Source organism: Euwallacea fornicatus, chromosome 11, assembly GCF_040115645.1.
Source record: "Euwallacea fornicatus isolate EFF26 chromosome 11, ASM4011564v1, whole genome shotgun sequence".
NCBI lineage: Eukaryota > Metazoa > Arthropoda > Insecta > Coleoptera > Curculionidae > Euwallacea > Euwallacea fornicatus.
Window position 1 is genome coordinate 955793 of NC_089551.1, and position 25580 is coordinate 981372.

Below are 25580 nucleotides of genomic sequence, written 5' to 3' on the forward strand. Positions count from 1 at the left end.
TAAACAATCTAGAAACTTTTACAACACCGTTAAAATTCATGAATTAACAACATTATTTATAAACATTGAAAATCTGAGACATTTTGAAATAAAATATATAGGATATTTGAAAAATTTAGGCGTCACCCCCTTGGTTATGCATTTGCAGAAACATAAGTGTCCTATTAAAACTTGTTACTTTGGTTTCGCGTATCTGTTCACACAATTCAGCTTTCTTCACAATGGTGGATATAATTTCGCTGGTGTCCATAATCACTTTGAAAATCTGCTTTTCCTGCTCCTTGTTTAACCCAAACTCTACAAGATTGTTGTGATAGCCACAGGCACCTGCAAAAAGTCACCCCTACAGTGGCAGTCACTTCTCATGAGCCGTACATGATACCTTCAGTATCCTGTATGGCATTCCAGAAATTTATAGCCTTAATAATTCCTGTGTAAATACACATGTCGCTTGTGCTGTAAATATGAAAAGATACGTAGTTGAGCAAAGCCGCTTCCCCGGAGTTCAAGGCCAACCACTTGGAGAAGAGTTCTTGCATCAAAGGGGCTGGATTAAACGGGACAATTGCCTTTCAGTTCCTATAGCGATATGCTCTACAACAACTTACATTTGTGAGTTATGTACGAAATGCAGCAGAAGACGTCATGTATAAAGGATTCGTCCTGGCCCATATTGCATTGAGTTGTTTTACTTGCACTGCTCATGCTCATTGCTCGTGCCACTTTCCTTTTCTGCCTTAATTTTTTTTTAAACGTTAAAAACAGATATTCCTTCTAAAGAATTTGATTGATTGTCTTGGTATTGACATATGCCCAACGTGACTGATGCCATTTTGCGTGACGTCATATTGGCAGCATTCATTTGTTTTATTTTTTTTACGAGCGTGCGGGAAAGTGACTCCATTGCACGCATTTGCGAATCGAAAATAGTTCTTAACCCTGCGTGAGCGTTAACGAGCTACTTTCCTATAAAATAATGCCAATTTTGTTATTCATTTGAATAAATGAACACGTCAGTATTACGTGAAGTACCATTCTCCACACTTCTTGTTAAAGCGCTTTTTTGGTTTTAAACTGTTTCTCCATTTTATTTCTAAAATATTACTTAAAAAGTGCATTTAAGAATTTATTCCGATCTAGGGAGATTTCGTAAAATGGGGAGTTTGTTACTCATATCTCTTTAACGCATTCGTATTTCCGACGGCAGGCATTTTCTTCCTCGGCCGCTCCACCTTTTCGTTCAGTTTCATTTTATTTAGCAGCTCCTTGTTCAAGTGCTTCTGCAGCTGGGACATTATTTTCTACAGTAGCAGAAGCATTTTTCTGTTTTTCGCAGTTTTGATCTCATTCTTACCTCCAAAGCATTTATGTTCCCGCTGATCCTCCTTCTCAACGCTTTCATTGGGGCAACTAAAGTCCCCCGTTTCTCTCTCTTCAAGTCTCTTTTCAGGTCCCACGATCGGCAGTCCTTCAGTTTGGTCCCGGTTTGCCCCTGTGTGACTGATTAAGAATTATTGTAGGAAAAAATTTTTAAGCGCTAAGAAACCTTTGTGTGACGCTTGTCTCTGCCCCCTCAACAAATCGCCCTCTAGCTCGATAATTCTGTGTAAAAGAGAGAGATTGTCGCGGCCCTTACGAGGCCTCAAAAGTCCAGCTTTCTGCTCTAGACGCTCTAAGGCTTTAATGACCCCTTCCTTGAGCTGTTTATGGATAAATTGTAGTTCTTCTACCGTCAATGCCTGCGAATCGTGTAACATTGCAAATTTGAGGGTAGTCATGACTACCCTTGAGTCGTAGTTGACATTTCCAAAAAAATAACGTGGGAAATCCAAAGAGAGACATATTTTATCTGGCGCCATCTACTCGTTATGTATTCAACATCACAACGCTGTTTTTGTGACTCGATTCGGAGATCACCGCGGTCGACTGCCATAGATGTCGCCATGATACAAAGCGGAATAAATTTCTCTTGTATCTTGCCACTAAGTTAATGAGTGATTACAAACCCTGAATCCTTTAGTGGGGCCCTTCTTGAGCAGGGCGTCTACATTGTTTGCGCTCAAATTTTCGCTGTGAAAAGCCATTTCGTCGTCTGAGAAAAGGTTAGAAAGGGTGAATTGAACAAGCGGCGAAGACGCGGTTTCAAAGGTGACCAGAGTGAGTTTTTCGTTCTTCAATTTCGGGTCCTGTACTCAAAACTTCTATAAATATCTTCGGTTTGGTTTTACCTTCACCTTTTTCGTCGGCAGCTCTTTAAACTAAAGTTTCTTAACACTTACCTCAAAACTGCTCTTCTTTTTATCCATCAATTCCTCATCTATGACCCTCACGTGAGACTGCAAATTTTCACTTTTTCCTTTGGCCTCCTCCGTATGCTGCTCTAAGTCTAATCTCTCTTTTGTTAGTTTGTCGCCCTCTTTAATCGTCTTTAGTTTTCCCTTAAAAGTCTCCTCCTTCTCCTTGATTAAATTCTTAGGTCTCCTTTCCATGGCTTCCAGTTTAGCGAAGGAAGCCCGCAATTGCTCTCCAATTTCATTTCTTTCCTTCTGCAATTTCATGAACTTTTTGCGCTCCTTCATGATTTCCTGTGCCAGAACCAAAACCAAAGACTTCAAGTGACTGTGTTTTTTCTTCGTTTCTTTGTTGGATTTGCGTTGTTTGCCTTTATTTTTCTCCGCGTCCAAATTCGTGGTTGCTCTCTTCATGTCCTGACATAACGCGGATTTTTCCAACTGTAGCTTCTCCTTGGCCTCATGTATCTGAGCGTGTTGGATCTTAAGTGCGTTTACAGCACTTTTCAGGTCGTTGATTTGGTTTTCAGCCTCAGCTTTGGCCTTCAAGGCAGCCTCCACTTCGATATTGCTGCTGCACAGCTGCGAATTTCCCTGTCCAGAGGTTCTGGCTTCGTTCTGGGTTGCATCTAGATCCCTTTTCAGTTTGTTCAGCTCCTCTTGAAGTAACTTAACGTTGGTGTCAATCGCTTCAATGGGTCTGCCAGCAAGATCTAATCTTCGTTGGAGCTCTGCTATTTCATATTCCAGCTCTCCGTTTCTTTGTTTATACCGTTTGTTGTTGTCTTGTAGCTGCCTCAATTCGTCGCTGGTTTTTCTCAGGGAATTCCACGCATGGTCCATGTGGGATCTTACTTCGGTGCTCTCCATTTCCAGCTGCGTTAGTTGCTGCTTTAATTTGCAGTTTTCGGTCCTTAGACACGAAGTCTCATTGCCGGACGTTCTGACGTCTTCCAGAGCATTTTCCAAGTCTTTTTGTAATTTAGAATTCTCTGTGTCGCAGAAGGCAGCACTGCCCGCAGTCCCTATTTTCCTCATAGCATCCAAAGTCTTGTTTAAGTTTTTCCTGAGGGACAAACTTTCGGCTGCAGTTCTCTCTGCTCTTGCAAGCTGCTGCCTGAGGCATGCAATAGTCTCATTCGCTTTCAGAAGTTCTGCTTTAAGCTCTGCTGACCTCGCCAGGTTGTCTCCAACAGATCTAGCAGTGAACATTGCATCTTCCTCCACGTCCTGTTTGAGGTCGTTTGGCAGTGTCAAGCTCAGTCCCTGAGGATCTTCTGAGGATTGTTTTGTGGGAGTGGATGAGCTAGTTAACTCCTGAAGTTTTGACTGCGTTGTTCTTTTGCCGTTGCAAGTTGGCGGGGAATTGTACTGCACTTCTTTGGATTTTGACTCGGGTTTTTTTGGCTTGCAAGTACAGTGGTCGGAATCCCCTATAATCAGTCCTTTTTGAACTGTAGGTTTCTTAACATTACATCCAGAGCAGCATCTAAAATAGTCAAGTCAAAAATATGGTACCGATTGGGACTCTTTCTTAGCTTATAGAGATCATTTGTTGATACACTATTAAGTAAAATGATTGGTGCTTTTACTGTTGGATCTCTGACTAACCACCACTGTGCTAGAGCCATTGTACTACATCCTGCTATAAGAAGCTATAAAAATGTATTCGAGTCATAGGTCCATCTGCATAATGGAGGCAAATGCCCGTGTAAATAGACAAAGTTAGAGATTTTTCCTAAAATTTGTAGCTTGATGTCGATGGCTTTTGATGACATGATTTTTTTGTTTTCAAAAATGTTAGAAAATTGATATTTATTGATAACTTTTTAGTTAACATTCAAGATTCAGATTCTAAATCCATCTGGACCACTCACCTAAACCGCTCCTTGTTGCTGCCCCATTTCGCGTGCTGCTGCTCTAATCCCTGAGGAATGCACTTTACCGCGCACTTGGCCTGCTCTAGCATGTCTTTAAACTCATAGTTGGATTCTGAGCTAGCTCTTGCTTTTAAGGAGAGCTGCTGGTTCCTCACATTTGCCTTTTCCAGTTCGGCTTGAGGTCTTGCCAACTCCCATTCGCTGTACTCAGTGATTAGATTTTTGTCAACCTCTTCCCGGTCACTGAGGACTTCTTGCATAATTTCGATTGTCCTGTTTCTGTCTTCGAGCTGAATTTCCTGATCCTGAATTTGTTTCAGCTTGCTTTGCAGCTCCCATTTCAGATCGCAGTTGATTTCTTCCAGTTCCTGACACTGGCGTTTGATTTCTAATTTTTCTTGCTTGATACGCTGAAGACATTTCCGCAAGTCTTCTTTGTCTTGCCGCAGCCGCACAGCCTCGTTGGTGAGGTTACACAGGGTGGTCTCAATCTTTATGTTTAGGGTTGCGATCTCTTCTTCAGAAATCGCGAGCAGATTCTTTTTTTCCTCTAGCTCCAGCTTCAGGCTGGAAACTTCGTCCTTCATTTTGGCTTGCTGTTGCTGCCTGTCTTGAGCCAGGCAACTGACATGACACACCAGGCCCTTTATTTCCGTTTCTTGCTCGCAGACGCACTTCTCCAAATCTTCAGCCTGTTTCTGCAGAGATTCCTTCTCCTTCTCTATTAGTTTAGCATGCTCCAGCTGACTTCTCAGCAAATTACACTCGTTCTCCAGGCCTGTAAACTCTTCGCATTTACGTTTATAGCGGTCCCGTTCTGCCTTGATCACATCCACAGCTATCACTTGCATGCGCATGTGCTCGTAGTCGTCGTGCATGCGCATCAATTCATCCAGACTCACTTGCAGTCTTAACAAGCCGTTATAAGGGTTATTCATTGACCTTAATTTCTCACCTGTCTTTCTCCATTTGCAATGCCTCCTGATCTTTACACATGGTCTTCAAGCTCTCCATTTCCTGCTCCATGCACACAATCTTGGACTTCAGAGTCTCGGTTTCAGTTCTTTGGTTCCATGCCTCGATTTCAGCCATTGCACATTTGGTTCGCATGCTATCGAGGTCGTCTTCAGCTGATTGAACATTTTCGGTGGCCAGTCGCAGCTGTCTTTCCAGCTAATCGACCTAAAAGTGATTTTCAATTCCCCAATTCAGTTACATTCCACTCGATACCTTGTTAGCTTTTTGTTTAAACTGCAGCAGCTGCTCATTCAGGGCTGGACATTGAGCCACTCGCCCAGCGTGCAGGTCTTCTAGGACGTCATCGATCAAAACAGACTTAAACTGGAAGTCCACAGTGCCCTCAGGGAGGTCATGGTGGTCGTTTAATTTTCGCTCTAACCGCGGGAGCTGAGTCTGCAGCCCATTTCTGTCAGCAGCAGTTTGCTTGAGTGTCAGGAGCTCTTCTTTTAGTTTTTTCAAAGTTGAGTAGTCTACATCGCAATCTAAAGAAATTGAAATTTGTTCGTCTTCGTTTTCATTGAGTTCTTACTGGGGATCTGCAACTTTTCTTCAGACTCCTTGCACTTGAGCTGCAGTTCTTGATTGCTCTTTATCAGTTTTACGTTCTCTTCTTGGATCGAGAAGAGGTTGGAGTAGTACTTCTTCAAAACCTCCATCTCTTTCGCTGCAATTCTGGGCTCCTTCTCCGGAGTCTCAGATTGCACTCTTGCGATTTCCTCTTCCAGAGACGTCACCTCTTCATCGCTGGAATTTCCTGTTGATGTCTGGCCTTCTTTGAAATGACAATGGTGTGTCAATTTTTTCCTTTCAGTTTTCGCGGAATCATCGAGCTCCATTTCATGGTTTACCTGACGAAGGAAATCTGGGAAGTAAATGATTTCTGCACTAGAGCCTCTACCTCGAGTTTCTCAAGATCATATCGGCAGCTCTCTAGTTTCCTATGAAGAGTCTCTCCTCCCGTGCCAATATTTTCGGCCTTCTCTAGTTCCGTCAGAGTCTCAGTGGTGATTGTCATTTGCCCTGCACAGTAGGCACTTTGGGGCTGCAAATAAGAATCTGTAGGCGTCAGGCAATTCCTAATGCTGCCGCACTTACAGAGCCTTTTTGGTAAAAGGTTGACATTGTAATAATGGCCAAAGATAACTGCCACTTTTAACAGTGACGTCAGTTTGAAGTCAGATAATGAAGATAACATTCAAGGGAGGCCAATCAGAAGGGGTGAGAGAGGAAGAGAGATAGAGGGATACAAGTGAGGAATAGTAAAGAAATAATAAAGAAACTACGAGGAATCTCATTGACGAAACCCAAATTGAGTTGCATACTCCTCACCATTTTCTGTTCATGACCTTCAACCCTCCTAGGTCCTTGGTCTAGCAGGGAAGACCTTCATGAGTTGGCGCAATCGCGTTAGGCTCTTTTCTAGATGTGCAGTGCCGCGCATGACTGCAACAGACCTTCTTCTCTTTTCGCGGTCGAATTAGTTAATGGAATGGTGAATGCGCCAATGTGATGCCCGTCACTAATTCACCTGGAAGGTAACTTTTGATGCCAAAATATGACAAAATTACGCTTGAATTAGGATTAAGTGCCCTTTTTCCTCAAAAACATGACCACGTACGTCCAGAACAAGACCAGGATGTTCATGGAGAGACGTGATTGGCTTAAGCCTGAAAGAAGGAGGTCGGAATCGCGCTTGAAGGCCTATCCCTCCTCCACTGATCTAAGGAACTGGTGTAATGTCGTTGAAGATCGGAGGCAGCACATTTTGGAGCTAGTTCAGAAGAGAATTGACAGGGTTAGTTCAATATTCCCCGAGGAACTCCCTCTATCAATAAGATTTCTCTTTAGTGCCCAGGAAAATTAGTTCCTCTAGACGCTCTTCTCAATGTGCTCATGGACATGGCGGGAGGTGCTGGTGACTGTTCGAAGATCAGGCGATGTCTACGACAACTCTCGAGCTTTATTGCGCAGCTCAAGCTAAATTCTGAAGATTTGAAGAAGTTGAAGACAACTGTAAAGCTGTATGAACTACTCTTGCTTTCAATTCACATTAAGGCTCTTCGATTCAGGTTGAAAATATGGATTCCAAATGTATAGCAAGCATGAGCAAAGCTATGGCAGAAAGACTCCGACAAGATAGAGGTGTTGATGATGATGATGATGATGAAGAGCAACAAGGGGGAAGAGGTCATTCGGTCAAAGATGTAGTGGAGGATGGGTTCAGTCCTGAGGAAATGGTAGGGATGGTTAGAGAGACAATGGTATCTCATCCCCTTCCACAGGAACCAACCGAGGACGACCTCGAAAAAATGGCTGTAGGTTTATAAGGGGACACATCAGGAGTTCTTTATAGAGCTTTGCCTGATTTAGATTATGGAGGCTTTATTCAGCAAGCAAAGGAACAAAATTGTGGCATTAATGAAGCAGCGCGGCACCTTGCAATCCAAACTGGGTGTCTGTTTGAGGGAGCGAAACCAGCTTAAGGTGAGAGAAAACCTGAAGTATAGAAGATACGTGATCAGTTTGAAGAGTTTTTTATTTGTATAAGAAGCAGACCCTTAAAGATAAGATGAAAGCAATAGAAGATTTGACTCAGGAGAGGGATGATCTGGTTAGCAAAGTGAGCAGCTTGGAAACCCAGTTGGGAGAGTACCAGAACCTGGCGGGAAATGTATCTCAACTAAGGAACAAGTTGGAGATTCTGGATAATGTGTTGCAAGAAAGAGACAATCTGTGCAAGCACATTGACATGATGAGGGGCATGGAAGAGGAGGTGAAGAGGCTGCGCGTACAAGTTGAGAAGATGGATGAGATGGAAAAGGAGTTGAAAAACACCTCCAAAACAGCCCGCAGTGCTGGTGAGCATGAAAAAGCTTACGAAAAGTTTTATATCTTGTGAATATATTTCAGAATTGGAACTGAAAAAGAGTCAATCTCGGGCAGGCAATTTGGAGACCGAATTGCGTAACGTGAGGTGCGAAAGAGACGTCATGAAGAAGCGCATTGAGAGCATGAAAAAAGAGATTGACAACCAAAGGGCCAATGCAACAAAAGCGGAGATGTTGCGCTTGGAGCGCGACCTTTTGCAAATTAAACTGAGCGAACTTGCAGATCTCCAAGTGAGCCTCATTCACCTTTAAACTGAACCAAATCTCCTTAGATATTTCTCAGAGCCGATACGAAGACATCATGGAAAAAATGGAAGTCTTCGTCATTGTCAAAGCGGAACGCGACAGTTACAAGCAGAAGTACGAGGAAGTCTTGGACGGGACGTGCCAGCGCCACATACTGAAAGCCCAGATAGATGAAGCCAAAACCATCACTAGAGAGAGAGATCAGTTGAGACAGCAAGCGGGGAATTTGGGGACTTGCATCTGCGAGTGCGAGGATGAAGTAAGAGGGTTAGCCCTACAGATGGATGACCTAACGAGTTTCAGAAGCAACCTAAGTTCACACGAAGAAGAAATAGTGAACAAAGACCAGCCGCCAGCAGTCCCCCAGGGTGAAATTGCACAATCTCAGAACTTAAATTCTCGAGTGACGGAATTGGAGAAGCAGCTGCACGATGCAAAACATACAATACTCCAAAAAGACTGTCGCATTAGGTGCTTGGAAAGTCAAATTATGGATGGAGGCGGCTCATGGAGGAACCTCCCTAATCGGAGGCCGCGGGAAATTGCCACCCCAATGAGGTCAGCAAGCGGAGACCCGCATTTAAAGAAGTTGCTCAAACAGTCCGAATATGCAGTTAAGAGGGTCGTGCAGGAGCTAGTTAAGCAGGACAAAAAGCAGGGCCGCATCGAGGTTAAAAATCCCAAGAGGGACTTCGGTTCTAATCAGGGAAAGTGCCCTTGTGTTCCTACAAGTAGGGCTTGTATTGAGTGTGACTTTTTTTGTAGTTGTTGAGGTTTTAGGTAGTTTCAACGAAGATGACTGCGAGAGACTGAGGGAAAAATTGGAGGAGCTGCAGAAATCGGAGCTTGCAGTAAAGCGCGTGTAGGACGAAGAAGAACGCCCAGGAAAAGGAATCATTCACCCGCAAAGAAACACTGACCATTTTGCAACGACTAATAATCAATCACCAAACCACCAAAGTGTAGCCTTCTTAATATAAACTTCACATGATAATGTTGTTTTTATTGACCTTATAGAGGCGTTTTGCATAAGTTTTTTTGTTACTGTCATCTCTTGAGGAATTATTCATTAATAATGCGAAAAAATTTAAATAAAAAATTATTTCGAAGAGTTGATTTCATGTTCGTGTCAATTGATCCTTTGGTTATATAAGTATAAGGATGGGGAATTTAGGCGGCAAGTAGTACATGTACAGAAGGCGAAGATGTGGTTCGACCAAGTAAAAGTGTGTGTGATTGCCATTGTTGTAAGTACTCAAGTACTGGATCAAAGGTAGAATCTTGAAGTTTGTCTAAAATCAATAAACTTTCGTATTATTGTTTTAACGTTCGAGAAAATACCAAATAATTATAGCTCTACTTGATGCGAGATAAAATCGGTAGAAACACGTTAGATAAGCTCAGAATGTAAGAAAGTCCCAGATTACTACAGTCACCTTGAATGTGATGCTAAAATAGGAACATTTATCCAGAAAAAGCTTGTTGAAGATATCCAGGATGAACGTGAAATCTAGATCAGTCCATTAAACTCAAAAATGACAAAATTTTCAAAGGCCGGTTAAGTAGGCTTCGGAAACAAAACACTAACGCTTAGGCTGTCAGTGTTGGTGACGTCTCCGCGTCTCCTCCTGTTTCGCCCGCGAAAAATATCAAATATCAACTGAAAATGTGAGGGAAAGTTTGAAAAAGTTTGTGTAACTTGAAGATTAATTAAATTGAAATGTAACGAGTGTTCGTCCGGCGCTATGGACAGTTAAAAAACAGCAAAAACCGCATTTTTTAAATTCGATATTTTAAGACAATGCCGGGAATGTCGTATCGTTTCGGGTTTCCGATAAAACACGATCTCCGGACAGCACCGAATCGAAATAAAATTTTCGGCGATTAAGAAGCAAAAAGTCAGAGGCGTAGGTGAGGCAGTGCAGTGCGCGTTCTGTTGAGCAATTTCCTTAAAAAAACAACTTAAATTAATCCTCCCGATGCGCTCTATGGCCCTACACCAACGGATTGGCAAAATCGTTCTTTACTTTATGAGATACGGGGTCCCGCTGGTAGCATTTCTTTGCAATTTTGAAGGTCTTACATACCGATGTTCCCTAATGATGCCTTTCCATGGGACCAGAGCCTGATTGAGGTACCCAGGATCAATATGGGATTCATATGGCTCTCATAAGTTAGGTAATATAAGGTAGTCTTTGTCTATCTCACAACTTATCAAAAAAGGGGTTCAAACGTGGTAGTTGCACGTGTCTGAAATATCAACGTTATTCCAGGCACTATTCCCGGATGGCTTCCTGCTAATGCCTCTACCACCGGATTTCTCATCGGCCAAGGCCCTAATATACTTCTTCGACTCACATCCCTCAGGCAGTTACCAATATGGGCATGTAAACGCAATTATCAAAACCCTACAGCTTGACGATTTATTGCATCATTGCAGCTTTGAAACTGACCGCAACATTTACGCGGAGCAGAGAGGCACCCTTAGGAACCCCTATTCCAATGGTGATGCGGGGCTGCAAGTAGCTGGCTCTTATCAGTATCAATCCCCAGAGGAGGTACCCATTAGCTTGGTTTACACCGCTGACGAGAACGGATTTCACCCGCAGGGTGAGCACTTGCCCACCCCTCCTCCGATTCCCCCTCAGATCCTGAGGGCTTTGGCTTGGATCGAGGAGCAACAGAGGAAGAAGCAAGACAGAGACGATATCAAGGATGAGTTTTTTAGTAATGTTGGTTAATTTAAAGAAAGAAGTTGTGTAATGTTTGTTTATTGAAAGGAATTTTGTAAATACTTCATGTAATAAGCACGGAATAAACTGATAGTGCCCGTGATACGACATCTGGAGTTGTATGAACGGAAAATTTACAAGTAGAGAGCTCTTCAAACTGTATTAGTTACCGAGGGATGGGCAGTACTATCGAATTTTCTCCTATTGGAGTATGCAGTTTTCCCCTAATTCGTGGATCTCATGCATGGTCTCACATAAGTATTGAAGCCACCATACCAACATTTAATGAGACACCTGACAAACACTCGATCACAATACCCATTACTAGAAATAATGCATTTGGCCAATAGGTTTAAATACCCGCGGCATTATGAGACGACCGCTAGTCGCATACTATGATTGTGAACATGAGAATTTTGTTTGTGATAGGCCTCTGCTTGTCCTTAGGCCTGAGCTACAAAATTAAAATTCAAGATGTGTTGAATAGCTGTGTGAAGTGCCACGAAACCGACCCTGATAAAATCAACATTCATTTAATCCATCACTCCCACGACGATGTCGGGTGGTTGAAGACTGTGGATCAGTATTTCTTCGGATGTAAGTAAGATCGAAAAGGAGATTTGATTGATTTATCCAGTTTTTTTTTAATTAGTAAATAAGGGAACCGTCAATGTGGCTGTTGAGAACATTATCACCTCGGTTGTGGACGCTTTATGGGACCATCCAGATAGAAGGTAACTCCAGTTGTTTCTTTATGCTTGGATAACTCCATGCTTGAGTGCCTTGAATGGGTCAGGTTTACACGGCCGAAAGTCTTTAGTAGCTCTTGAGGCGGTTAGAGTGAAACTAAGTCTTGCGACAGCAGAAAGATATTTTTCCAGGTTTGTGTTTTAAATTTCCCACCACAATTTGCGAAATCTCAGGTACATCCAAGTCGAAACTGCCTTCTTCTGGAAATGGTGGACTCACGAGACTGACGAAATGAAAAACAAATTCAAGACCCTCGTGGACAATGGGCAGCTAGAAATAATCAACGGTGGATGGTCCATGAACGACGAGGCTTGCGTGAACTATCTATCAGTCATCGATCAATTCACTTGGGGCTTCAAGTAAGGATAACGGTTTATTTGGCGATCAGCAATCTGATTAGTATGTTATAGGATCCTGAATGATACTTTGGGAGAATGCGGCAATCCCACTTTTGGCTGGCAAATTGATCCATTTGGACACAGCAGAGAACATGCTGCTCTTTTATGGAGAATGGGCTTCGATGGACTGATGTTTTCCCGATTGGACGATAACGACAGAAAGCTGAGGAAAGATGAGGGGAGACTGGACTTCTTGTGGCAAACTAGCGCTAACGATGGTAAGGCTACGAACTTCCATGTATTTTTTTATTATACAACAAACATTTAGATGACAGTGTGATCTATGGAGGCATCACCCCTGATTCGCTTTACTACCCACCCAGCGGGTTCTGTTTCGATGTTTTATGCTCTGACGATAATATAGTCGATGATCCCCAGGAAGAAACTTACAATGCCAAAATTAAGGTATCTCAAAGATCAACCAATTTCTATCGCTCATAAATCTCATTTGCATAGGCCGAAGACTTTGCCAACCGGATGGTCGACTACGCCAACTGGTACAAGACCAAGAACATCTTTGTCACAATGGGAGGTGATTTTCAGTATCAGCTAGCTGAGAATAATTTCGAGAACACCGATAAGCTCATAAAGTAAATTAAACTTTCCAGCACGAACATTAGAAACTATTGCGAATTTCCAGAGCTCTCGAAGACCACAGCGAAGTCAAACTGATCTATTCGACTCCCTCCTGTTATTTAAAAGCTCTATACGGGGCTGAGCCAGAGCTTGAAACTAAAACCGACGATTTCTTCCCCTATAGTAGTGGTCAGCATACTTTTTGGACGGGCTACTTCAGTTCCCGGCCAAACTACAAGAGGCTTGAAAGAATCAGTCTTAATACTCTTCAAGTACTTTTGCCGGTACCCCTATAGTGCAATTTTCTACGTTCTTTCTATAGGTAGCAAAGCAGTTGAACTCAATTGTACAGGGACAAGGCAAGAGTGCAAACGCAGACTTATTGACTTATCTAAGGGAAGGCATCGGCATTGCCCAGCATCACGATTCTATAACTGGAACTGCAAAGCAGCATGTATCTAACGATTACACCAAAATCTTGGCAAAAGGCATCAGCCAAGTTGAGGCCGAATTTCCGGATTTATTAGGGTTTGTTGTGGTCTCGTTACTTCTGTTTGACTGACTATAGGGAAAAATATTGCAGAAAAGCTCTGGATATCGATTTGGCATCTTCCACCGAAATCTCTTCCTGCCTCTTATCCAACATGAGCATTTGCTCTACATCGCAATCTGCAGAACAGTTCGTAGTTGTTGTCTACAATCCTCTTTCGTGGGAAGTGGATACACCAGTTCGCATTCCTGTTGAACAGGAATCGTTTACTATTACTGGAGCTGAAGGTACTAAATACACAAGGAGGAAGTATTCTTTACGTATTAACATTCCATTAAAAGTATTGAAATATAGATTCAATTTTTTTGTATTATGGTGCAGGATGGACTCAGACTTTCATTCTTCACAACCAAAAATTCTCTATTTCTTGGTATTGTGGTAATGGAGGCTTTGGAATATTTTTCAACGCGACTAAAACTTTGATGTTTCTCTCCACCAGTTGTTTCAGTATCTGTGATGTTTCAGGTGAATTATCCTACGACGTCCTGGACCCCATTTCAGACTTCGCATACGTGCAACTCGAGAATGTGAAACCTGCCAAAAAAGAGCTAGTATTTGTCGCTTCCGCAGTGCCTGCTTTAGGCGTTAAAGCTTACCATATCAAGAAAAATTCTAAAAAACCCGTTCAAAGCGTAACCGGAGCTACGAGCAATCCATTAAGATTCGGAACTGATGTAAGGACTGTAATTTCCCGTTAAAATAATTTGAATTAAACCTTATTCTCAAGGATGCTGGCTTCGAAATCGACGAATCCAGCAACTTGCTGAAATCCGTCACCCTGAATGGGAAAACCTTGACGATGAAGCAGGAATTCCTGCACTATAACAGTTCAGATGGGCCTGACAATACCGACCCATCTGGAGCTTACGTGTTCCGTCCTAATGGCGAGGCTAAGAGCTTCGATAAACCTTCAATAGTGTCTAAAACCCAGGGTAACACTGTAGACGAAGTCCATCAGAAGATCAACGACTGGATTACTCAGATAATAAGGGTCTACAAGGGTCAGAACTATATTGAGTTCGATTGGCTCGTGGGCCCCTTAAACGTGTAAGAACTGGATTGTACAATTAATTATTACCAATGATGATTAATAATGCAACATTCCAGATCTGATGGCAATGGAATAGAAGTAATATCTCGATTTACTGTGGAGGATTTCAAGAACAATGAGACATTCTACACCGACTCCAACGGACGCGAGATGATTGAGAGGAAGTTGAACTACAGACCCACTTTTACTTACAACTCTACTGTAGAACCCGTTACCAGCAACTACTACCCAGTGACCTCGAAAATAGTGATCAAAGATCAAGAAAAAAAGCTACAAGTTGCAGTACTTAATGAGAGATCTCAGGGTGGGAGCAGTTTAGGTGAAGGGCAAATTGAGTTGATGGTAAGTACAGATAACAGGACTAAAAGTCTTCGACTTCAACTCTTCAGAAAATCGCAACAAGGCACCGTTCTTCTGTTTAAAAACGGATGCGTGTTTAACTGGCATGACTTAGTTCTAAATCTAGCAACAAGTAGCTGACTCTAGACAAAGTAGTTAAGCTTTGGATAATTCCCTTGAATAAAAATTAATTCGATTGATATTTTTGCTCTGAAAACTGATTTTTTGTAGGTACACAGAAGACTTCTCAAAGACGACAACAAGGGAGTAGCTGAACCTTTAAACGAAACCGAATTCGGCGACCAAGGGGTAGTGGCAAGAGGCCAACACTACCTTGTTCTAGGGCCCAGTGATGAAGAGACCAGTCAAGGTAACCATTACAAAATTCAAAGAAGTTATTCATTATTTAATTGGGGTTTATGTAGGTGTAACTGTGACTGCTCAGGAGCGAATTCTTGCCCAACAGAAGCTGTTACAGCCTTGGATTGGAATTGGAGACGCCAGCAACATCCCTGAGGACACCTTAGACAAGCTGGTGGCCACAAAGGTATGTGATTATTCCGCTAATTTGATGTCACATTAGCTACCCTTCCTTTAGTACTCGGCCCTAAAGGAAAGCCTTCCCAAAAACGTACATCTTCTGACATTGGAGCCATGGACTGGCTCCACTTACATCATAAGGTTGGAACATATTCTAGAGAAGAACGAAGACTCGGCTTTATCCAGCGAAGTTACTGTCGATTTACAGGTACTGTAATGACGTCAATAATTATTCTACCTATGACAATCCATTTCATGTGTTGCTTCAGACATTATTCTCGGGCTTCAAAGTTGAAAATATAGTGGAAACTACGTTGGGAGGTAACCGAAAACTCGATTCGTTGAAGTTTAGATACGATTGGAGCTACCAGAAAGGCTTCAAGAGCGCCAAGAGGTCGTTGACTGCATCTGAAGTGACATTAGGTCCCATGGACATTAAGACTTTTATTGTTGGGCTTTCTAAGTTGTAGGAACATTTTAATAAAGAATTTATTATCTTCGATTTTAAATTGTTTTTTTTAAACCCCGCGTTGTTGCGGCAAAAGGGCCGGTGTTCAAGCACTAATAGTATCGCTCATTTTAACCGCTTTACATGCGTAATTATGCAAGAAAGTTGTTGCTGGAATTTGTTTCCTGAACTGACCAGAACTAACCAGGGTGATTTGGCCATCTCGCACACATCATATGGAAATAAAAATTGTTAAGGATTTCTAAAAAAAAAATAGAAATTCCGTGCGGTTTCTCGATATTATAACGTCCAGCTCAACTGAAACCTACTGACCCTTCGGGTGGCTACCTTTCCCCCTCTTAAGACGAAGCAAATCTCTTCAACAATCATTCGATCATGCCTGAATCCAGGGTCCCACTGCAGACGAATCGCATTAATGACTGGACCACCAAAAACATGATAATTTAGAGCGATCCTCAAAACTTCATGGAGTTTGACTGGATAACGAGGCCATTAAACGTTTTAAAAATATTTTTGGCCAGAGGAATAAAGCTTTTGTCGCAATTTACTGCATTTCGAGTAAGTACCAAGCAGTATTGTCACTGCAAAGATCATAGGATGGAAGCAGTTTAGGCGAAGGACAAAGGGAGCTAGTGGTAGTAGTAACTCCATATGGATAACATCCATAGAATTAATCAGGTTAGGGTTTAATTAGTGTAGCTTTAAATGGTTGTCACGTTAACGGCATAAAGAGGGTCAACCATCTAACTACCACTTTCAGGGGATATTTTAAACTCCTCGCGAAAATGGCAACAATGCAGCGTTCTTTTGTTTGGTGATATGCACAGACTTATACGGAGTGACGTAGCTATCAAAGCTATATGCAACGTTGTCAGACTTCAAATTAATCCAAAACGCGACTTGTAAATTATTCTTTATTTAAACTCAGATACGACTGAACTCAGAAGAAAGGCTTCAAGGCTGCTAACGGGCCGAAGACGGAGTCTAACGTCGCTCTTTGTCCTGTAGTGAACAAGACCTTTATAGTAAAACTTTCCCGGCATTAAAAAGTTTGATCAAGGCTGTTTTGCATTTCATTACTTGACTTAGCTTTATCCCAAAATATTTTTTAAAAATTTAAGTTATTCAAGGGCTTGAGAGCCGAAGGTCTAGGGTGGTTGGCACCTCTAAATCTATCAAAAATTGAAGTTTAAACTCATTAATCTAGGAATTTCGTTGCTTAATCAATAACATCCAGAAAACGGATTATCTTATTATTACCTTGTTTTGTTTAATCAACAATTTTTTTTATAAACAAAGCTCAAAAAGTGTGATTTTTCTACAGACCGATTTGAAGTACCTGATATGCAGTACTTGATCCTATTTACCCGGCATTTGGAATATTGATATACATGTATTATTATTTAGATCGTTTCAATGGGAATAATGATAATGATGAGCTTGATATCGATCCTCACAAAGTGTCCACAAAGTACCCCCTTTCACCCCAAATTTTCCTTACAATTGAAACTCTATAACTCGCAAGCATTAGCACTCCTTTCGTAATCTAACTTGTATTGACCTGAACCCTTCCCAGAGATTCCAGGACCAATCTACTGGGTTCCTGAACTGCGAATCACACCCCATCCTTAGCATGCACATCCAACACTGAATCACCTATAAATCTCGCTGCCTCGAGGCAAATTATGCACTTTTCGAGATGGGTCTCAATGGGACAGTCCTTTCGCTCCTTCTGGGAGCTTCTGCAGTGCTCGGGTTTTACATTAATGCAAAAATTGGAGCTTCCAAAAGCTGTGTTAAATGCCACGATGTAGATCCGGATAAAATTACTGTTCATATGATCCATCACTCACACGACGATGTTGGATGGCTGAAAACTGTTGATCAGTATTATTGGGGCTGTAAGTATGACCAAAGAAGCATTTGCTTGTATCGAGAATTACTGCAAATCATTGCTGTGATTCTGGAACCAAGTTGGACAAGGACTTTTAATTCTCTCCTGACGTCAAAATGGGAAATCCGCCAGCGCCGCTAGCCGAAGGATACGTCATTTTGACGTCACGTTAAAAAGCTGCGTTCCATGTATTATACATAAGTGTTTTCTTTTAGTGAACAACTCAATTCAGCATATCGGCTACCAATACATTGTAAACTCGGTGATTAATGCCTTAGACGGGTATCCAGACAGGAGGTAACAAAACTCAGCAGCCAAATTCTCACTTTCTAAAGCGCTCTCCATCAGGTTTATCCAGGTTGAGACGGCGTTCTTCTGGATGTGGTGGCAACACCAAGACAATGTCGCTAGAAGCAAATTCAAGAAATTGGTCGATAATGGGCAACTGGAGATCATTAATGGGGCTTGGAGCATGAATGACGAAGCCTGCGTTAACTATCAGTCGACCATCGACCTCTTTACTTGGGGCTTCAAGTAAGCAGCGACTTTAGATACGTGCGATTATTGTTGTTTCAGAATTCTTAACGATACTTTAGGAGAATGCGGGAACCCCACTATCGCCTGGCAAATTGATCCCTTCGGCCATTCTAGAGAGCACGGATCACTGATGACCAAAATGGGCTTTGATGGGCTGTTCTTCGGGAGACTGGATCACAACGACCGAAAAGTCAGGAAAGCCAGCAAGGACATGGACTTTATATGGAAAGCCAGTGCTAACGGTAGGTCTCACTGGCAATCCAGGAATGTATGTGATAAAGATCTTTCCAGATGATTCTGTGATCTATGGAGGTGCCTTCGGAACGGACAACACGTACCACAGTCCTGGAGGCTTCTGCTTCGACCTTCTTTGCTCCGATGACGCTATTGTTGATGACCCCGATGACGAGGGCTATAATCTCGATGAAAAGGTCCTTAGGCCGGCGAGCCCTGGCATTTGAGTCATTCAATATGTGGGAATGTTGCAGGTGTTCAGTTTCGAGGAGGAAGTCAAGAAATACGCTTCTTACTACAAGACCAAGAACGTTATAGTTACGATGGGGGGGGACTTCTATTATCAGGCCGCAGATATCAATTTTAGCAACTCTGACAGGCTTATTAAGTGGAAGATTTGCATCTGTTGCCTCAATCCCCCTATGAAAATCTAATTTCAGGGCGTTCGAGAATCATCCGGACATCAAGCTCATCTACTCTACCCCCTCGTGCTACCTTCAAGCGGTCTATGAGGCAAAGCCAGAGATGACAACTAAGACCGATGACTTCCTACCCTACAGCAATGACGACGACACCTACTGGGTAGGATTCTACTCGTCCAAGCCCAATTTCAAATTGTACGAGAGGATCAGCCACAATGTCCTTCAGGTATCACTTCCGGTAGGTTCTCAAGCGATTTTTTTCCAAAATTTGTGAAAATTAGAGCGCCAAACACCTGAATTCCTTGGCACTGGCCAGCGGTCAGAGGGAGGTAAACGTGGGCTCAATGGACGCGTTGAAGGGGGCCAGCGGGGTGGTGCAGCACCATGACGCCATTACCGGCACAGAGAAGCAGCATGTGAATTTCGACTATTTGAAAATGTTGACCAAAGGGATTAATGAGGCCGAGGCCCCCTTCGCCAGCATTATTAGGTAAATGGGGCTTCGCAAATGGCCTTTATCGGGGCTGAAAGTGGTAATTTGCAGAAATTTGTTGGGAAAATCATCAGACTTTCCCGAGCTCTCTTCCTGCCTCTTAGTCAACGTGTCAATTTGCACGGTCGCTCAGGCCTCCGATGAGGTTTTGGTGGTGGTCTACAACCCCCTTTCGTGGCCCGTTGACCATGTGGTTCGAGTGCCTATAGATGGGGGTTCTTACTCTGTGAGCGGCCCAAAAGGTTCTATAGATCATACTGTACCTCATACCTAGTAACTTTGCTGATATTCAGGAGACATGATATTCGACGTGGTTGTCCCAATTTCCGATTTCTCCTATGTCTTGCTCGATGACATGAAACCGGGAAAATACGAGGTGGTCTTCGTTGCCTCCCAAGTTCCACCAATGGGGATTAACTCTTATCTCCTGAAGAAGGAGTCGGATGAGCCTTCCGAGCAAAAATCTGCGGACGCAGACGATTTCAAGTTCGGAGACGAGGTTTACTTGCATCTAACAAACTCAGGCACTTTAAACCATCAACCATCCTCTAGAATCTGGGTTTCGAGCTGGACTCATCCACCAACCTCCTCAGATCAGTAACCATGAACGGCAAAACAGTGGAAATTACCCAAAACTTCTTCTACTACACCAGCAAAGACGGGTCCGGAGCCTACATCTTCAAGCCTGAAGGCGATGCCATCTCCTTCGACAACCCCACCATAGAGCGGATCTTCAAGGGGGAGGTAGTTGAGGAGGTGCAGCAAAGGTTCAACAACTGGACCACTCAGATCATCCGCATTTACAAGCAAGGAGTGCACAATTACATCGAGTTTGATTGGCTCGTGGGGCCTGTCGATGTGTGAGTTTCTCTAACAGTTAAATATGTCTCTGAGTCAGAAATCTCTCCGCTGCAGCCCGAACGATACCGGAAAGGAGATCATTACTCGCTTCACTGTGAATGAGTTCGCGAATGAGAAGACTTTCTATACAGATTCGAACGGCAGGGAAATGATCGAAAGGATCATGAATTATCGACCCACATTTGAGTTTGATCCTGCGAAACAGCCGATTGCCAGCAACTATTTCCCTGTCACCTCAAAAATCACCATCAAGGATAAAGAGCAAAAGCTACAGGTTTCAGTCTTGAATGACCGATCTCAGGGGGGTACCAGCTTGGACCAGGGACAAATCGAACTAATGGTAAACAGTTACTGACTACCAATATAGCTACACAACATGCATCGTAACTAGATCCACAGAAGAACAATGAGGGAAGATAGGAAAGGCGTGGGAGAGTCTTTGGATGAATATGAGTTCGGTCATGGGGTGGTGGTAAGGGGGCAGCATTACTTGGTCTTGGGCTCGACTGAAGCGATTGAAAACGGTAAGGGTTGGATTAATCTTGCCAGAGCTATGATTGAGGTGCGTTTGCAGTCACAAGTGCCACGGCTCAGGAGCGTATTCTAGCTCAACAGAAGCTGCTCAGGCCCTGGATTGGGTTCGGCAACGCTAGCGGCAAAAACCTTACTGAAGTTGTACGAAAGCAGGTGAATGAATCAATAACAGTACAAAGGTTTAGGTACTTATAGACACTTTCTAATAGTTTTCGGGGCTAAAAGAGAAGCTGCCAGAGAATATAAACGTCCTAAGTCTAGAGCCAAGGACTGACACCACGCATATCCTCAGACTGGAGCATATTCTGGAGAAGAACGAAGACAGCTCTCTTTCTCAGGAGGTCACTGTCGATATCACCGTAAGTCTACCTTAAGCCCGCAAGAAAGGTCTCTGAGATAAATGGTCTACAGGAGCTCTTCGCTGAATACACAGTGGAAAACCCTGTTGAGATGGTCCTGGGCGCCAATCGCCAACTGGAGTCTCTGGACACTTACGACTGGAGCTACACTGGAAATCTGAAACCAGCCAAAAGGGAACGTTTAAATGCAAATGCGATAAAATTGGCTCCAATGGACATTAGGACGTTCGTTGTCGAGTTAAAGAAGAGGAATTGATTAACGAAATTTTGATTTAATAAAAATACTGTGGCAGGCCACATTTTGGCTGAAGCTCAGCTCTCACTGACTGACGTAACGTGCGGTCCCGCGTTCTCTCATTGACTGAAATAAACTGATCAATTCAAATTACGTCAAGAAACAATTAACGCTCAAAATGACATTGGTCTGCCCCCAATCGCCATTTACGAAAGGAGGTCTTCGATCCGTTACGTCATCACAGGTAGTCCACTATCCCAACCCCTAATTATTTAAGTTTTTGTCATTCACTATAACGTAGTACGGGGTTTAAAGGCCTAATTAGGCTTATCCGGTTTAGTCGGGACTCTGACCGGATCGCCAAATGGTCATTCATCCTTCTGCAGCGCGACAGGGGAAAATTCTGAATTATTGATGATATCAATTTAGAATATTTTTGCACAATTCGACGGTTTTAGCCGCACATCTGCCTAATTATATAATTATCACCCGACACCGTTCATCGGTCCTGGGCTTGCACAACCGATCCAAAAAGACGCATTTGAATTGCAAATTTGCCGAGCGGTTTACCCATAACCTTTTACCATCAAGAGTATGCAGTGCATGTATTAATGGATTCCGAAAAAACATCGTATAAATAGGAAAAAATGGGTTGAATTTTTAGTCACTCAGGTTTCGACTATCTAGCAGCGCGAAAACTCTGTAATAAACATGTTCAAACTGGTAAGTAGGTGTCACGAAGAGATCATGCACGAGCGGCAAATAGGGAAGTTTCTTAACATTTCGCAACAGATAGTTACATTGGGTATTGTGGCGATTAGTCTGGCCAGTGCTGCATTCGTGGACTTGCGAACACCCAGAGTCTCTCAATACTTCGGGAAACCATCTGTCATTTTCAGCCAAAAGTCTAGCGTGGAACCCGATGGAAGCTACCAATATAGGTACGTGCATATATGACCACCAATGCACCACGTCTCTTCAACATACATTGTTGCAGGTATGAGACCGAAGACGGCATCGTGGCCCAAGAACAAGGCCGTCAAGACCCGGCTAAAGGAACTGTGGCTCAAGGAGACTTTGGATATACATCTCCCGAAGGTGTTCCTGTGGTAGTGAAATACGTAGCCGATGAGAACGGCTTCCAGCCCAGCTCCAACCTGCTGCCCGTCGGTCCGGAGATTCCAGAAGCGATCCTGAAGTCGCTCGCTTACAATGCGCAACATCCTGAACAAGAGGTAGAACCTCCCAAACACTCTTTCAAGAGTAGGGTGTGAGCTATTGCGTACCGTCACTAAGGTGAAACATGCGGTTACAAACATATATGTGATGGATTTGATTTTTATTTACAATTGGATAAATAAATAAAAATAAATTAGCGCTTAGAACTACTCTAGTCTTGATGATACCCTCATGTAAACCCCTATAAAATTAAACTTAATTTTCTACTCCATAGCTGTCATGTCCTCAGCTTTTTCGGTGGTTACTTCTTGGTTCTCCAACTTGACTGAACCCTCCTCAGTCTGCAACTTAGCTGAGGCAGTGCTAGCATCACCCGACTCAGCAGCAGCAGTACTTGACTCTACAGAAGTAGTACCCGACCCTCCTACATATAGAAATATGTTCAATTCTGCCATTATTATACAGGGGGTAACATGTCATCATGAGGATATTTCGAGGGGCAACAGCACTCCCCAATTTAATAATAAACAATTACTAATAGACCTCCACCATGATCTGTTACACTCTACATTAACTCGTTCTGACCTGGTATGACGTTGGAGGCCACTTGACTTGCAACCTGCTGTATCTGGCTCCCCACATTGCTGACTTGATCGATAAAGTTATTTCCAGAATTGCTTGAATTGGCAGGAGGCCTAACCAGGTTCTGAAAGTTTTGGAACACGTTCCCAATGCTCTGTCCGAAGCTCTGAGCGATGTTATTTGGCTGACTGGAGGTCTCATCCTCAGATCCTATACATAGAACACTCAATAAAATGTATAATTCATTTTTCAAACACTAACCTTCAGGCTTGTTTTGTCCCCCTAGAATGGACTGGGTAATGGATGTACCTAAAACAGAATGATTCCATTAATCATAATCAATCAAAAGACAGTCTATGTCCTCACTGAAATTTCCAAAAGCCTGGAAAGCCTGCTGAAAGGGGTTGCTTCCAGATGAGGCCGAAGCGGTCACACCTTCGTCGCCTAGGTGGATTCAAAGTTAACAATGAGCCTGCGGCAGTAAGGTGAAAGCTTTGGTACCTTGAGTGTTATTATTGGAAATAGTTTGAGTAATCTGGTTAACGACTTGCTGCGGACGTTGGAAGAATTGCTGAATTCCATTGACGAAGCTTCCAACGGGATTTCCTGACGAAGGCTGAGTTTCTGAATCTCCCAAAGTGGTGGAGTTGCCAGGCCCCTGCTGGATAGACTGGATTGTGTTCTGGATGGTGTTGGTGATGCTTTGGACTCCTAAAGTCGAAACCATAGAAAGAAGTTTATTCGTTTCTTAACGATACTCGTTCCACTGGTAAATTAGCTTAGAATTATATATCGACTTTCGTCTTATAGACTGTAATAGAAGAAGATGAAACGTGCGCCTTTTTTTATGAGAGAGACACTTACTAATTAACAAAAGAAGATCGAATGCGCGCCAAGCGGTTTGCAGGGAAGAATTGCATTGGAGTCAGACGTAAAGCGGGGAATAATTGCAGAAAAGGGCAGTAATGTTGGGGTCAAACTGGTTAATGAGGCATGAACTTGAGGCCCTGAAGTGGTGGATTAAAACATTCTAGGGATCAGACGTATTTCCTAATTATCTTAACTCAACAATTACTCCTTCCCTTCAGTAGAAGAAACGAATCGCCAAAAAATCGAGTCGGCGGTGATTGAAATAAGCCGCGTTGTGATTGGCTGCTTCCCCGCGTTGAGTGTCAAAATCGCTGTTATATTGTTTAAGCAATGGCGGTCTATTTTCCACGATGTTTTACGGAGAGAATTCTGATTAAGAAAATAGAAATTTTAATGCAGGTAATTGCGTGAAAACAAAGATTATCATTGTAGATAAGTTTTGTGCCTGTGCGAACTTTTAAGGCGTAATCAAAGGCCTGTTAGGGGGAATAAATCTAGGACTGTGAAGTGACGATACTTTAAGAAGCGGAATGTAAGTGTGTTCCAAATATACACCTCCTTTCAATTTTATTACAGCCCTATCTTACCTCCAGTAAAGAACCCAACAATCCCTTGTCCAGGCAACTGCGTCTCCGTCCCTTCATCCCCGCTGGTTCCGGTGGTATTCGCTGAATTCTGGAAATTTTGTATAACGTTACTCGTTATCTGTGTAAAGCCGTTGATTATATTCGAAATGATATTCTGCGACGTAGCGCCCTGCTCCTGCCTGGACTCCACTTTAACCTTTTCCCTCGCAAAGTAGTCGTTCAAGTCTTTTTCCAGTGTGTTCCAGACCTCCTTAGGAAGCGCCTTTTCCTCGCCTTTGGTTATGAAGCTCTCCTTCAAATTCTCCAGCCCGTTTTTAACGATACCTTGCACCTTCTCAATCAAAGCCACTTTATCGCATGGCTCTTCTCGGAATTCTCCCAATCGCTCCAAATCATTGCTCTCAGGCCCTTGGTTCAAGGTGTCGTGAATGGGCACGTATTTAGGGGCCTGCAGTAGCTCTTCGCTGGACAGCTGCACCTTCTCCTCCAAGTTTTTATTCAGATCCGAATGGTCCTTGGTCGAGTTTCGCTCCTCGGGCCTCTCCAACCGCAGCTGGTTCTCCTTGAGCTCATCGGCGCTCAATTGCACCTTTTCCGACAAATTCGAATTGAAATCGTGCTCCAACCTCTCATACCTCACCTCCACGGGGATGTTTCTGCCGTGTAAAGTTGCGGATTGTACCGCCACTAGCACCGCAACTAAAACCGTGCATTTTAATAGCATGGCGATATGAATTGTACTGGAGTTGATGAACTCTACGAGGCGATTTTATAGGAGACTTCTTATGTTTATAGTTCTTCTTTCGATGTCCAGCAAGCACGTGCTGCAGAGATGGATTCGAGAGAAATTTTAGTGAAATTTTTGACCAACGCGCGGGTAAGTGGGCCATAGAAATGGCGATAAATGATTAATTAAGTCACTCGTGACCTACATTCGTTGTTTTAGTTTTTAATTAAAATCACTTTAAGGTCAAGTTGTACCTTGTTCCGGCCCTGGCGCAATTTAACCGGTCCATTCCCGCAAGATGCTGGAAAAGATATTTAAGCATTTCTTTGGCGAAGC

The 25580-nt window shown here is 43.0% G+C and overlaps 8 protein-coding genes across 19 annotated transcripts; 5 read left to right on the top strand and 3 right to left on the bottom strand.

The window, feature by feature from the left end:
* Nucleotides 1–13: 13 nt before the first annotated feature.
* Nucleotides 14–743, bottom strand: LOC136341958 (uncharacterized). The gene is made up of 3 exons (XM_066287360.1): nucleotides 609–743; nucleotides 383–547; nucleotides 14–327 (listed from the first exon to the last, which is right to left on the bottom strand). Exons 1-3 carry the CDS (start codon nucleotides 709–711, stop codon nucleotides 116–118), a joined length of 480 nt encoding a protein of 159 aa, XP_066143457.1. The 5' UTR covers nucleotides 712–743; the 3' UTR covers nucleotides 14–115.
* Nucleotides 744–876: 133 nt separating this feature from the next.
* Nucleotides 877–6602, bottom strand: LOC136341947 (golgin subfamily A member 4-like). Of its 7 annotated transcripts, XM_066287333.1 has the most exons (12): nucleotides 6287–6324; nucleotides 6090–6233; nucleotides 5721–6039; nucleotides 5402–5673; nucleotides 5127–5344; nucleotides 4169–5080; nucleotides 2280–3780; nucleotides 2007–2186; nucleotides 1547–1739; nucleotides 1355–1500; nucleotides 1024–1301; nucleotides 877–966 (listed from the first exon to the last, which is right to left on the bottom strand). In XM_066287333.1, exons 1-11 carry the CDS (start codon nucleotides 6311–6313, stop codon nucleotides 1167–1169), a joined length of 4047 nt encoding a protein of 1348 aa, XP_066143430.1. In that variant the 5' UTR covers nucleotides 6314–6324; the 3' UTR covers nucleotides 877–966; nucleotides 1024–1166. The 7 variants fall into 7 exon arrangements, with proteins under 7 accessions (XP_066143430.1, XP_066143433.1, XP_066143432.1 ...); XM_066287336.1 differs by lacking the exons at nucleotides 877–966; nucleotides 6287–6324 and adding an exon at nucleotides 6521–6602 and having other exon boundaries at nucleotides 1156–1301; XM_066287335.1 differs by lacking the exon at nucleotides 877–966 and having other exon boundaries at nucleotides 1156–1280.
* Nucleotides 6573–9304, top strand: LOC136341948 (uncharacterized protein MCAP_0864-like). Of its 5 annotated transcripts, none has more exons than XM_066287345.1 (9): nucleotides 6573–6986; nucleotides 7040–7204; nucleotides 7261–7506; nucleotides 7562–7675; nucleotides 7740–8049; nucleotides 8102–8310; nucleotides 8363–8571; nucleotides 8632–9056; nucleotides 9106–9304. In XM_066287345.1, exons 1-9 carry the CDS (start codon nucleotides 6798–6800, stop codon nucleotides 9189–9191), a joined length of 1953 nt encoding a protein of 650 aa, XP_066143442.1. In that variant the 5' UTR covers nucleotides 6573–6797; the 3' UTR covers nucleotides 9192–9304. The 5 variants fall into 5 exon arrangements, with proteins under 5 accessions (XP_066143442.1, XP_066143437.1, XP_066143438.1 ...); XM_066287344.1 differs by having other exon boundaries at nucleotides 6576–6986; nucleotides 8629–9056; XM_066287340.1 differs by having other exon boundaries at nucleotides 8363–9056.
* A 1321-nt stretch (nucleotides 9305–10625) lies between these two features.
* On the top strand, nucleotides 10626–11066 carry LOC136342032 (larval cuticle protein LCP-17-like). Its single transcript, XM_066287465.1, has one exon. The coding sequence runs from the start codon at nucleotides 10626–10628 to the stop codon at nucleotides 11064–11066; it is 441 nt and encodes a 146-aa protein (XP_066143562.1).
* Nucleotides 11067–11451: 385 nt separating this feature from the next.
* Nucleotides 11452–15763, top strand: LOC136341876 (lysosomal alpha-mannosidase-like). Its single transcript, XM_066287243.1, has 16 exons — nucleotides 11452–11654; nucleotides 11710–11791; nucleotides 11981–12166; nucleotides 12218–12423; nucleotides 12474–12610; nucleotides 12662–12795; nucleotides 12846–13053; nucleotides 13104–13309; nucleotides 13365–13558; nucleotides 13797–14005; nucleotides 14059–14378; nucleotides 14439–14724; nucleotides 14953–15091; nucleotides 15147–15268; nucleotides 15320–15469; nucleotides 15531–15763. Exons 1-16 carry the CDS (start codon nucleotides 11453–11455, stop codon nucleotides 15729–15731), a joined length of 2982 nt encoding a protein of 993 aa, XP_066143340.1. The 5' UTR covers nucleotide 11452; the 3' UTR covers nucleotides 15732–15763.
* Nucleotides 15764–17413: 1650 nt separating this feature from the next.
* Nucleotides 17414–21499, top strand: LOC136342119 (lysosomal alpha-mannosidase-like). The gene is made up of 16 exons (XM_066287622.1): nucleotides 17414–17631; nucleotides 17840–17921; nucleotides 17973–18158; nucleotides 18201–18403; nucleotides 18453–18592; nucleotides 18650–18783; nucleotides 18836–19043; nucleotides 19099–19307; nucleotides 19362–19552; nucleotides 19604–19809; nucleotides 19863–20170; nucleotides 20226–20511; nucleotides 20563–20695; nucleotides 20746–20858; nucleotides 20915–21064; nucleotides 21117–21499. Exons 1-16 carry the CDS (start codon nucleotides 17430–17432, stop codon nucleotides 21318–21320), a joined length of 2955 nt encoding a protein of 984 aa, XP_066143719.1. The 5' UTR covers nucleotides 17414–17429; the 3' UTR covers nucleotides 21321–21499.
* A 149-nt stretch (nucleotides 21500–21648) lies between these two features.
* On the top strand, nucleotides 21649–22628 carry LOC136342123 (larval cuticle protein LCP-22-like). Of its 2 annotated transcripts, XM_066287631.1 has the most exons (3): nucleotides 21717–22022; nucleotides 22092–22240; nucleotides 22297–22628. In XM_066287631.1, exons 1-3 carry the CDS (start codon nucleotides 22011–22013, stop codon nucleotides 22571–22573), a joined length of 438 nt encoding a protein of 145 aa, XP_066143728.1. In that variant the 5' UTR covers nucleotides 21717–22010; the 3' UTR covers nucleotides 22574–22628. The 2 variants fall into 2 exon arrangements, with proteins under 2 accessions (XP_066143727.1, XP_066143728.1); XM_066287630.1 differs by having other exon boundaries at nucleotides 21649–22240.
* Nucleotides 22624–25303, bottom strand: LOC136342122 (autotransporter adhesin BpaC-like). Its single transcript, XM_066287628.1, has 6 exons — nucleotides 24518–25303; nucleotides 23562–23771; nucleotides 23427–23504; nucleotides 23322–23369; nucleotides 23064–23270; nucleotides 22624–22902 (listed from the first exon to the last, which is right to left on the bottom strand). Exons 1-6 carry the CDS (start codon nucleotides 25239–25241, stop codon nucleotides 22742–22744), a joined length of 1428 nt encoding a protein of 475 aa, XP_066143725.1. The 5' UTR covers nucleotides 25242–25303; the 3' UTR covers nucleotides 22624–22741.
* Between the last annotated feature and the right edge of the window lie 277 nt (nucleotides 25304–25580).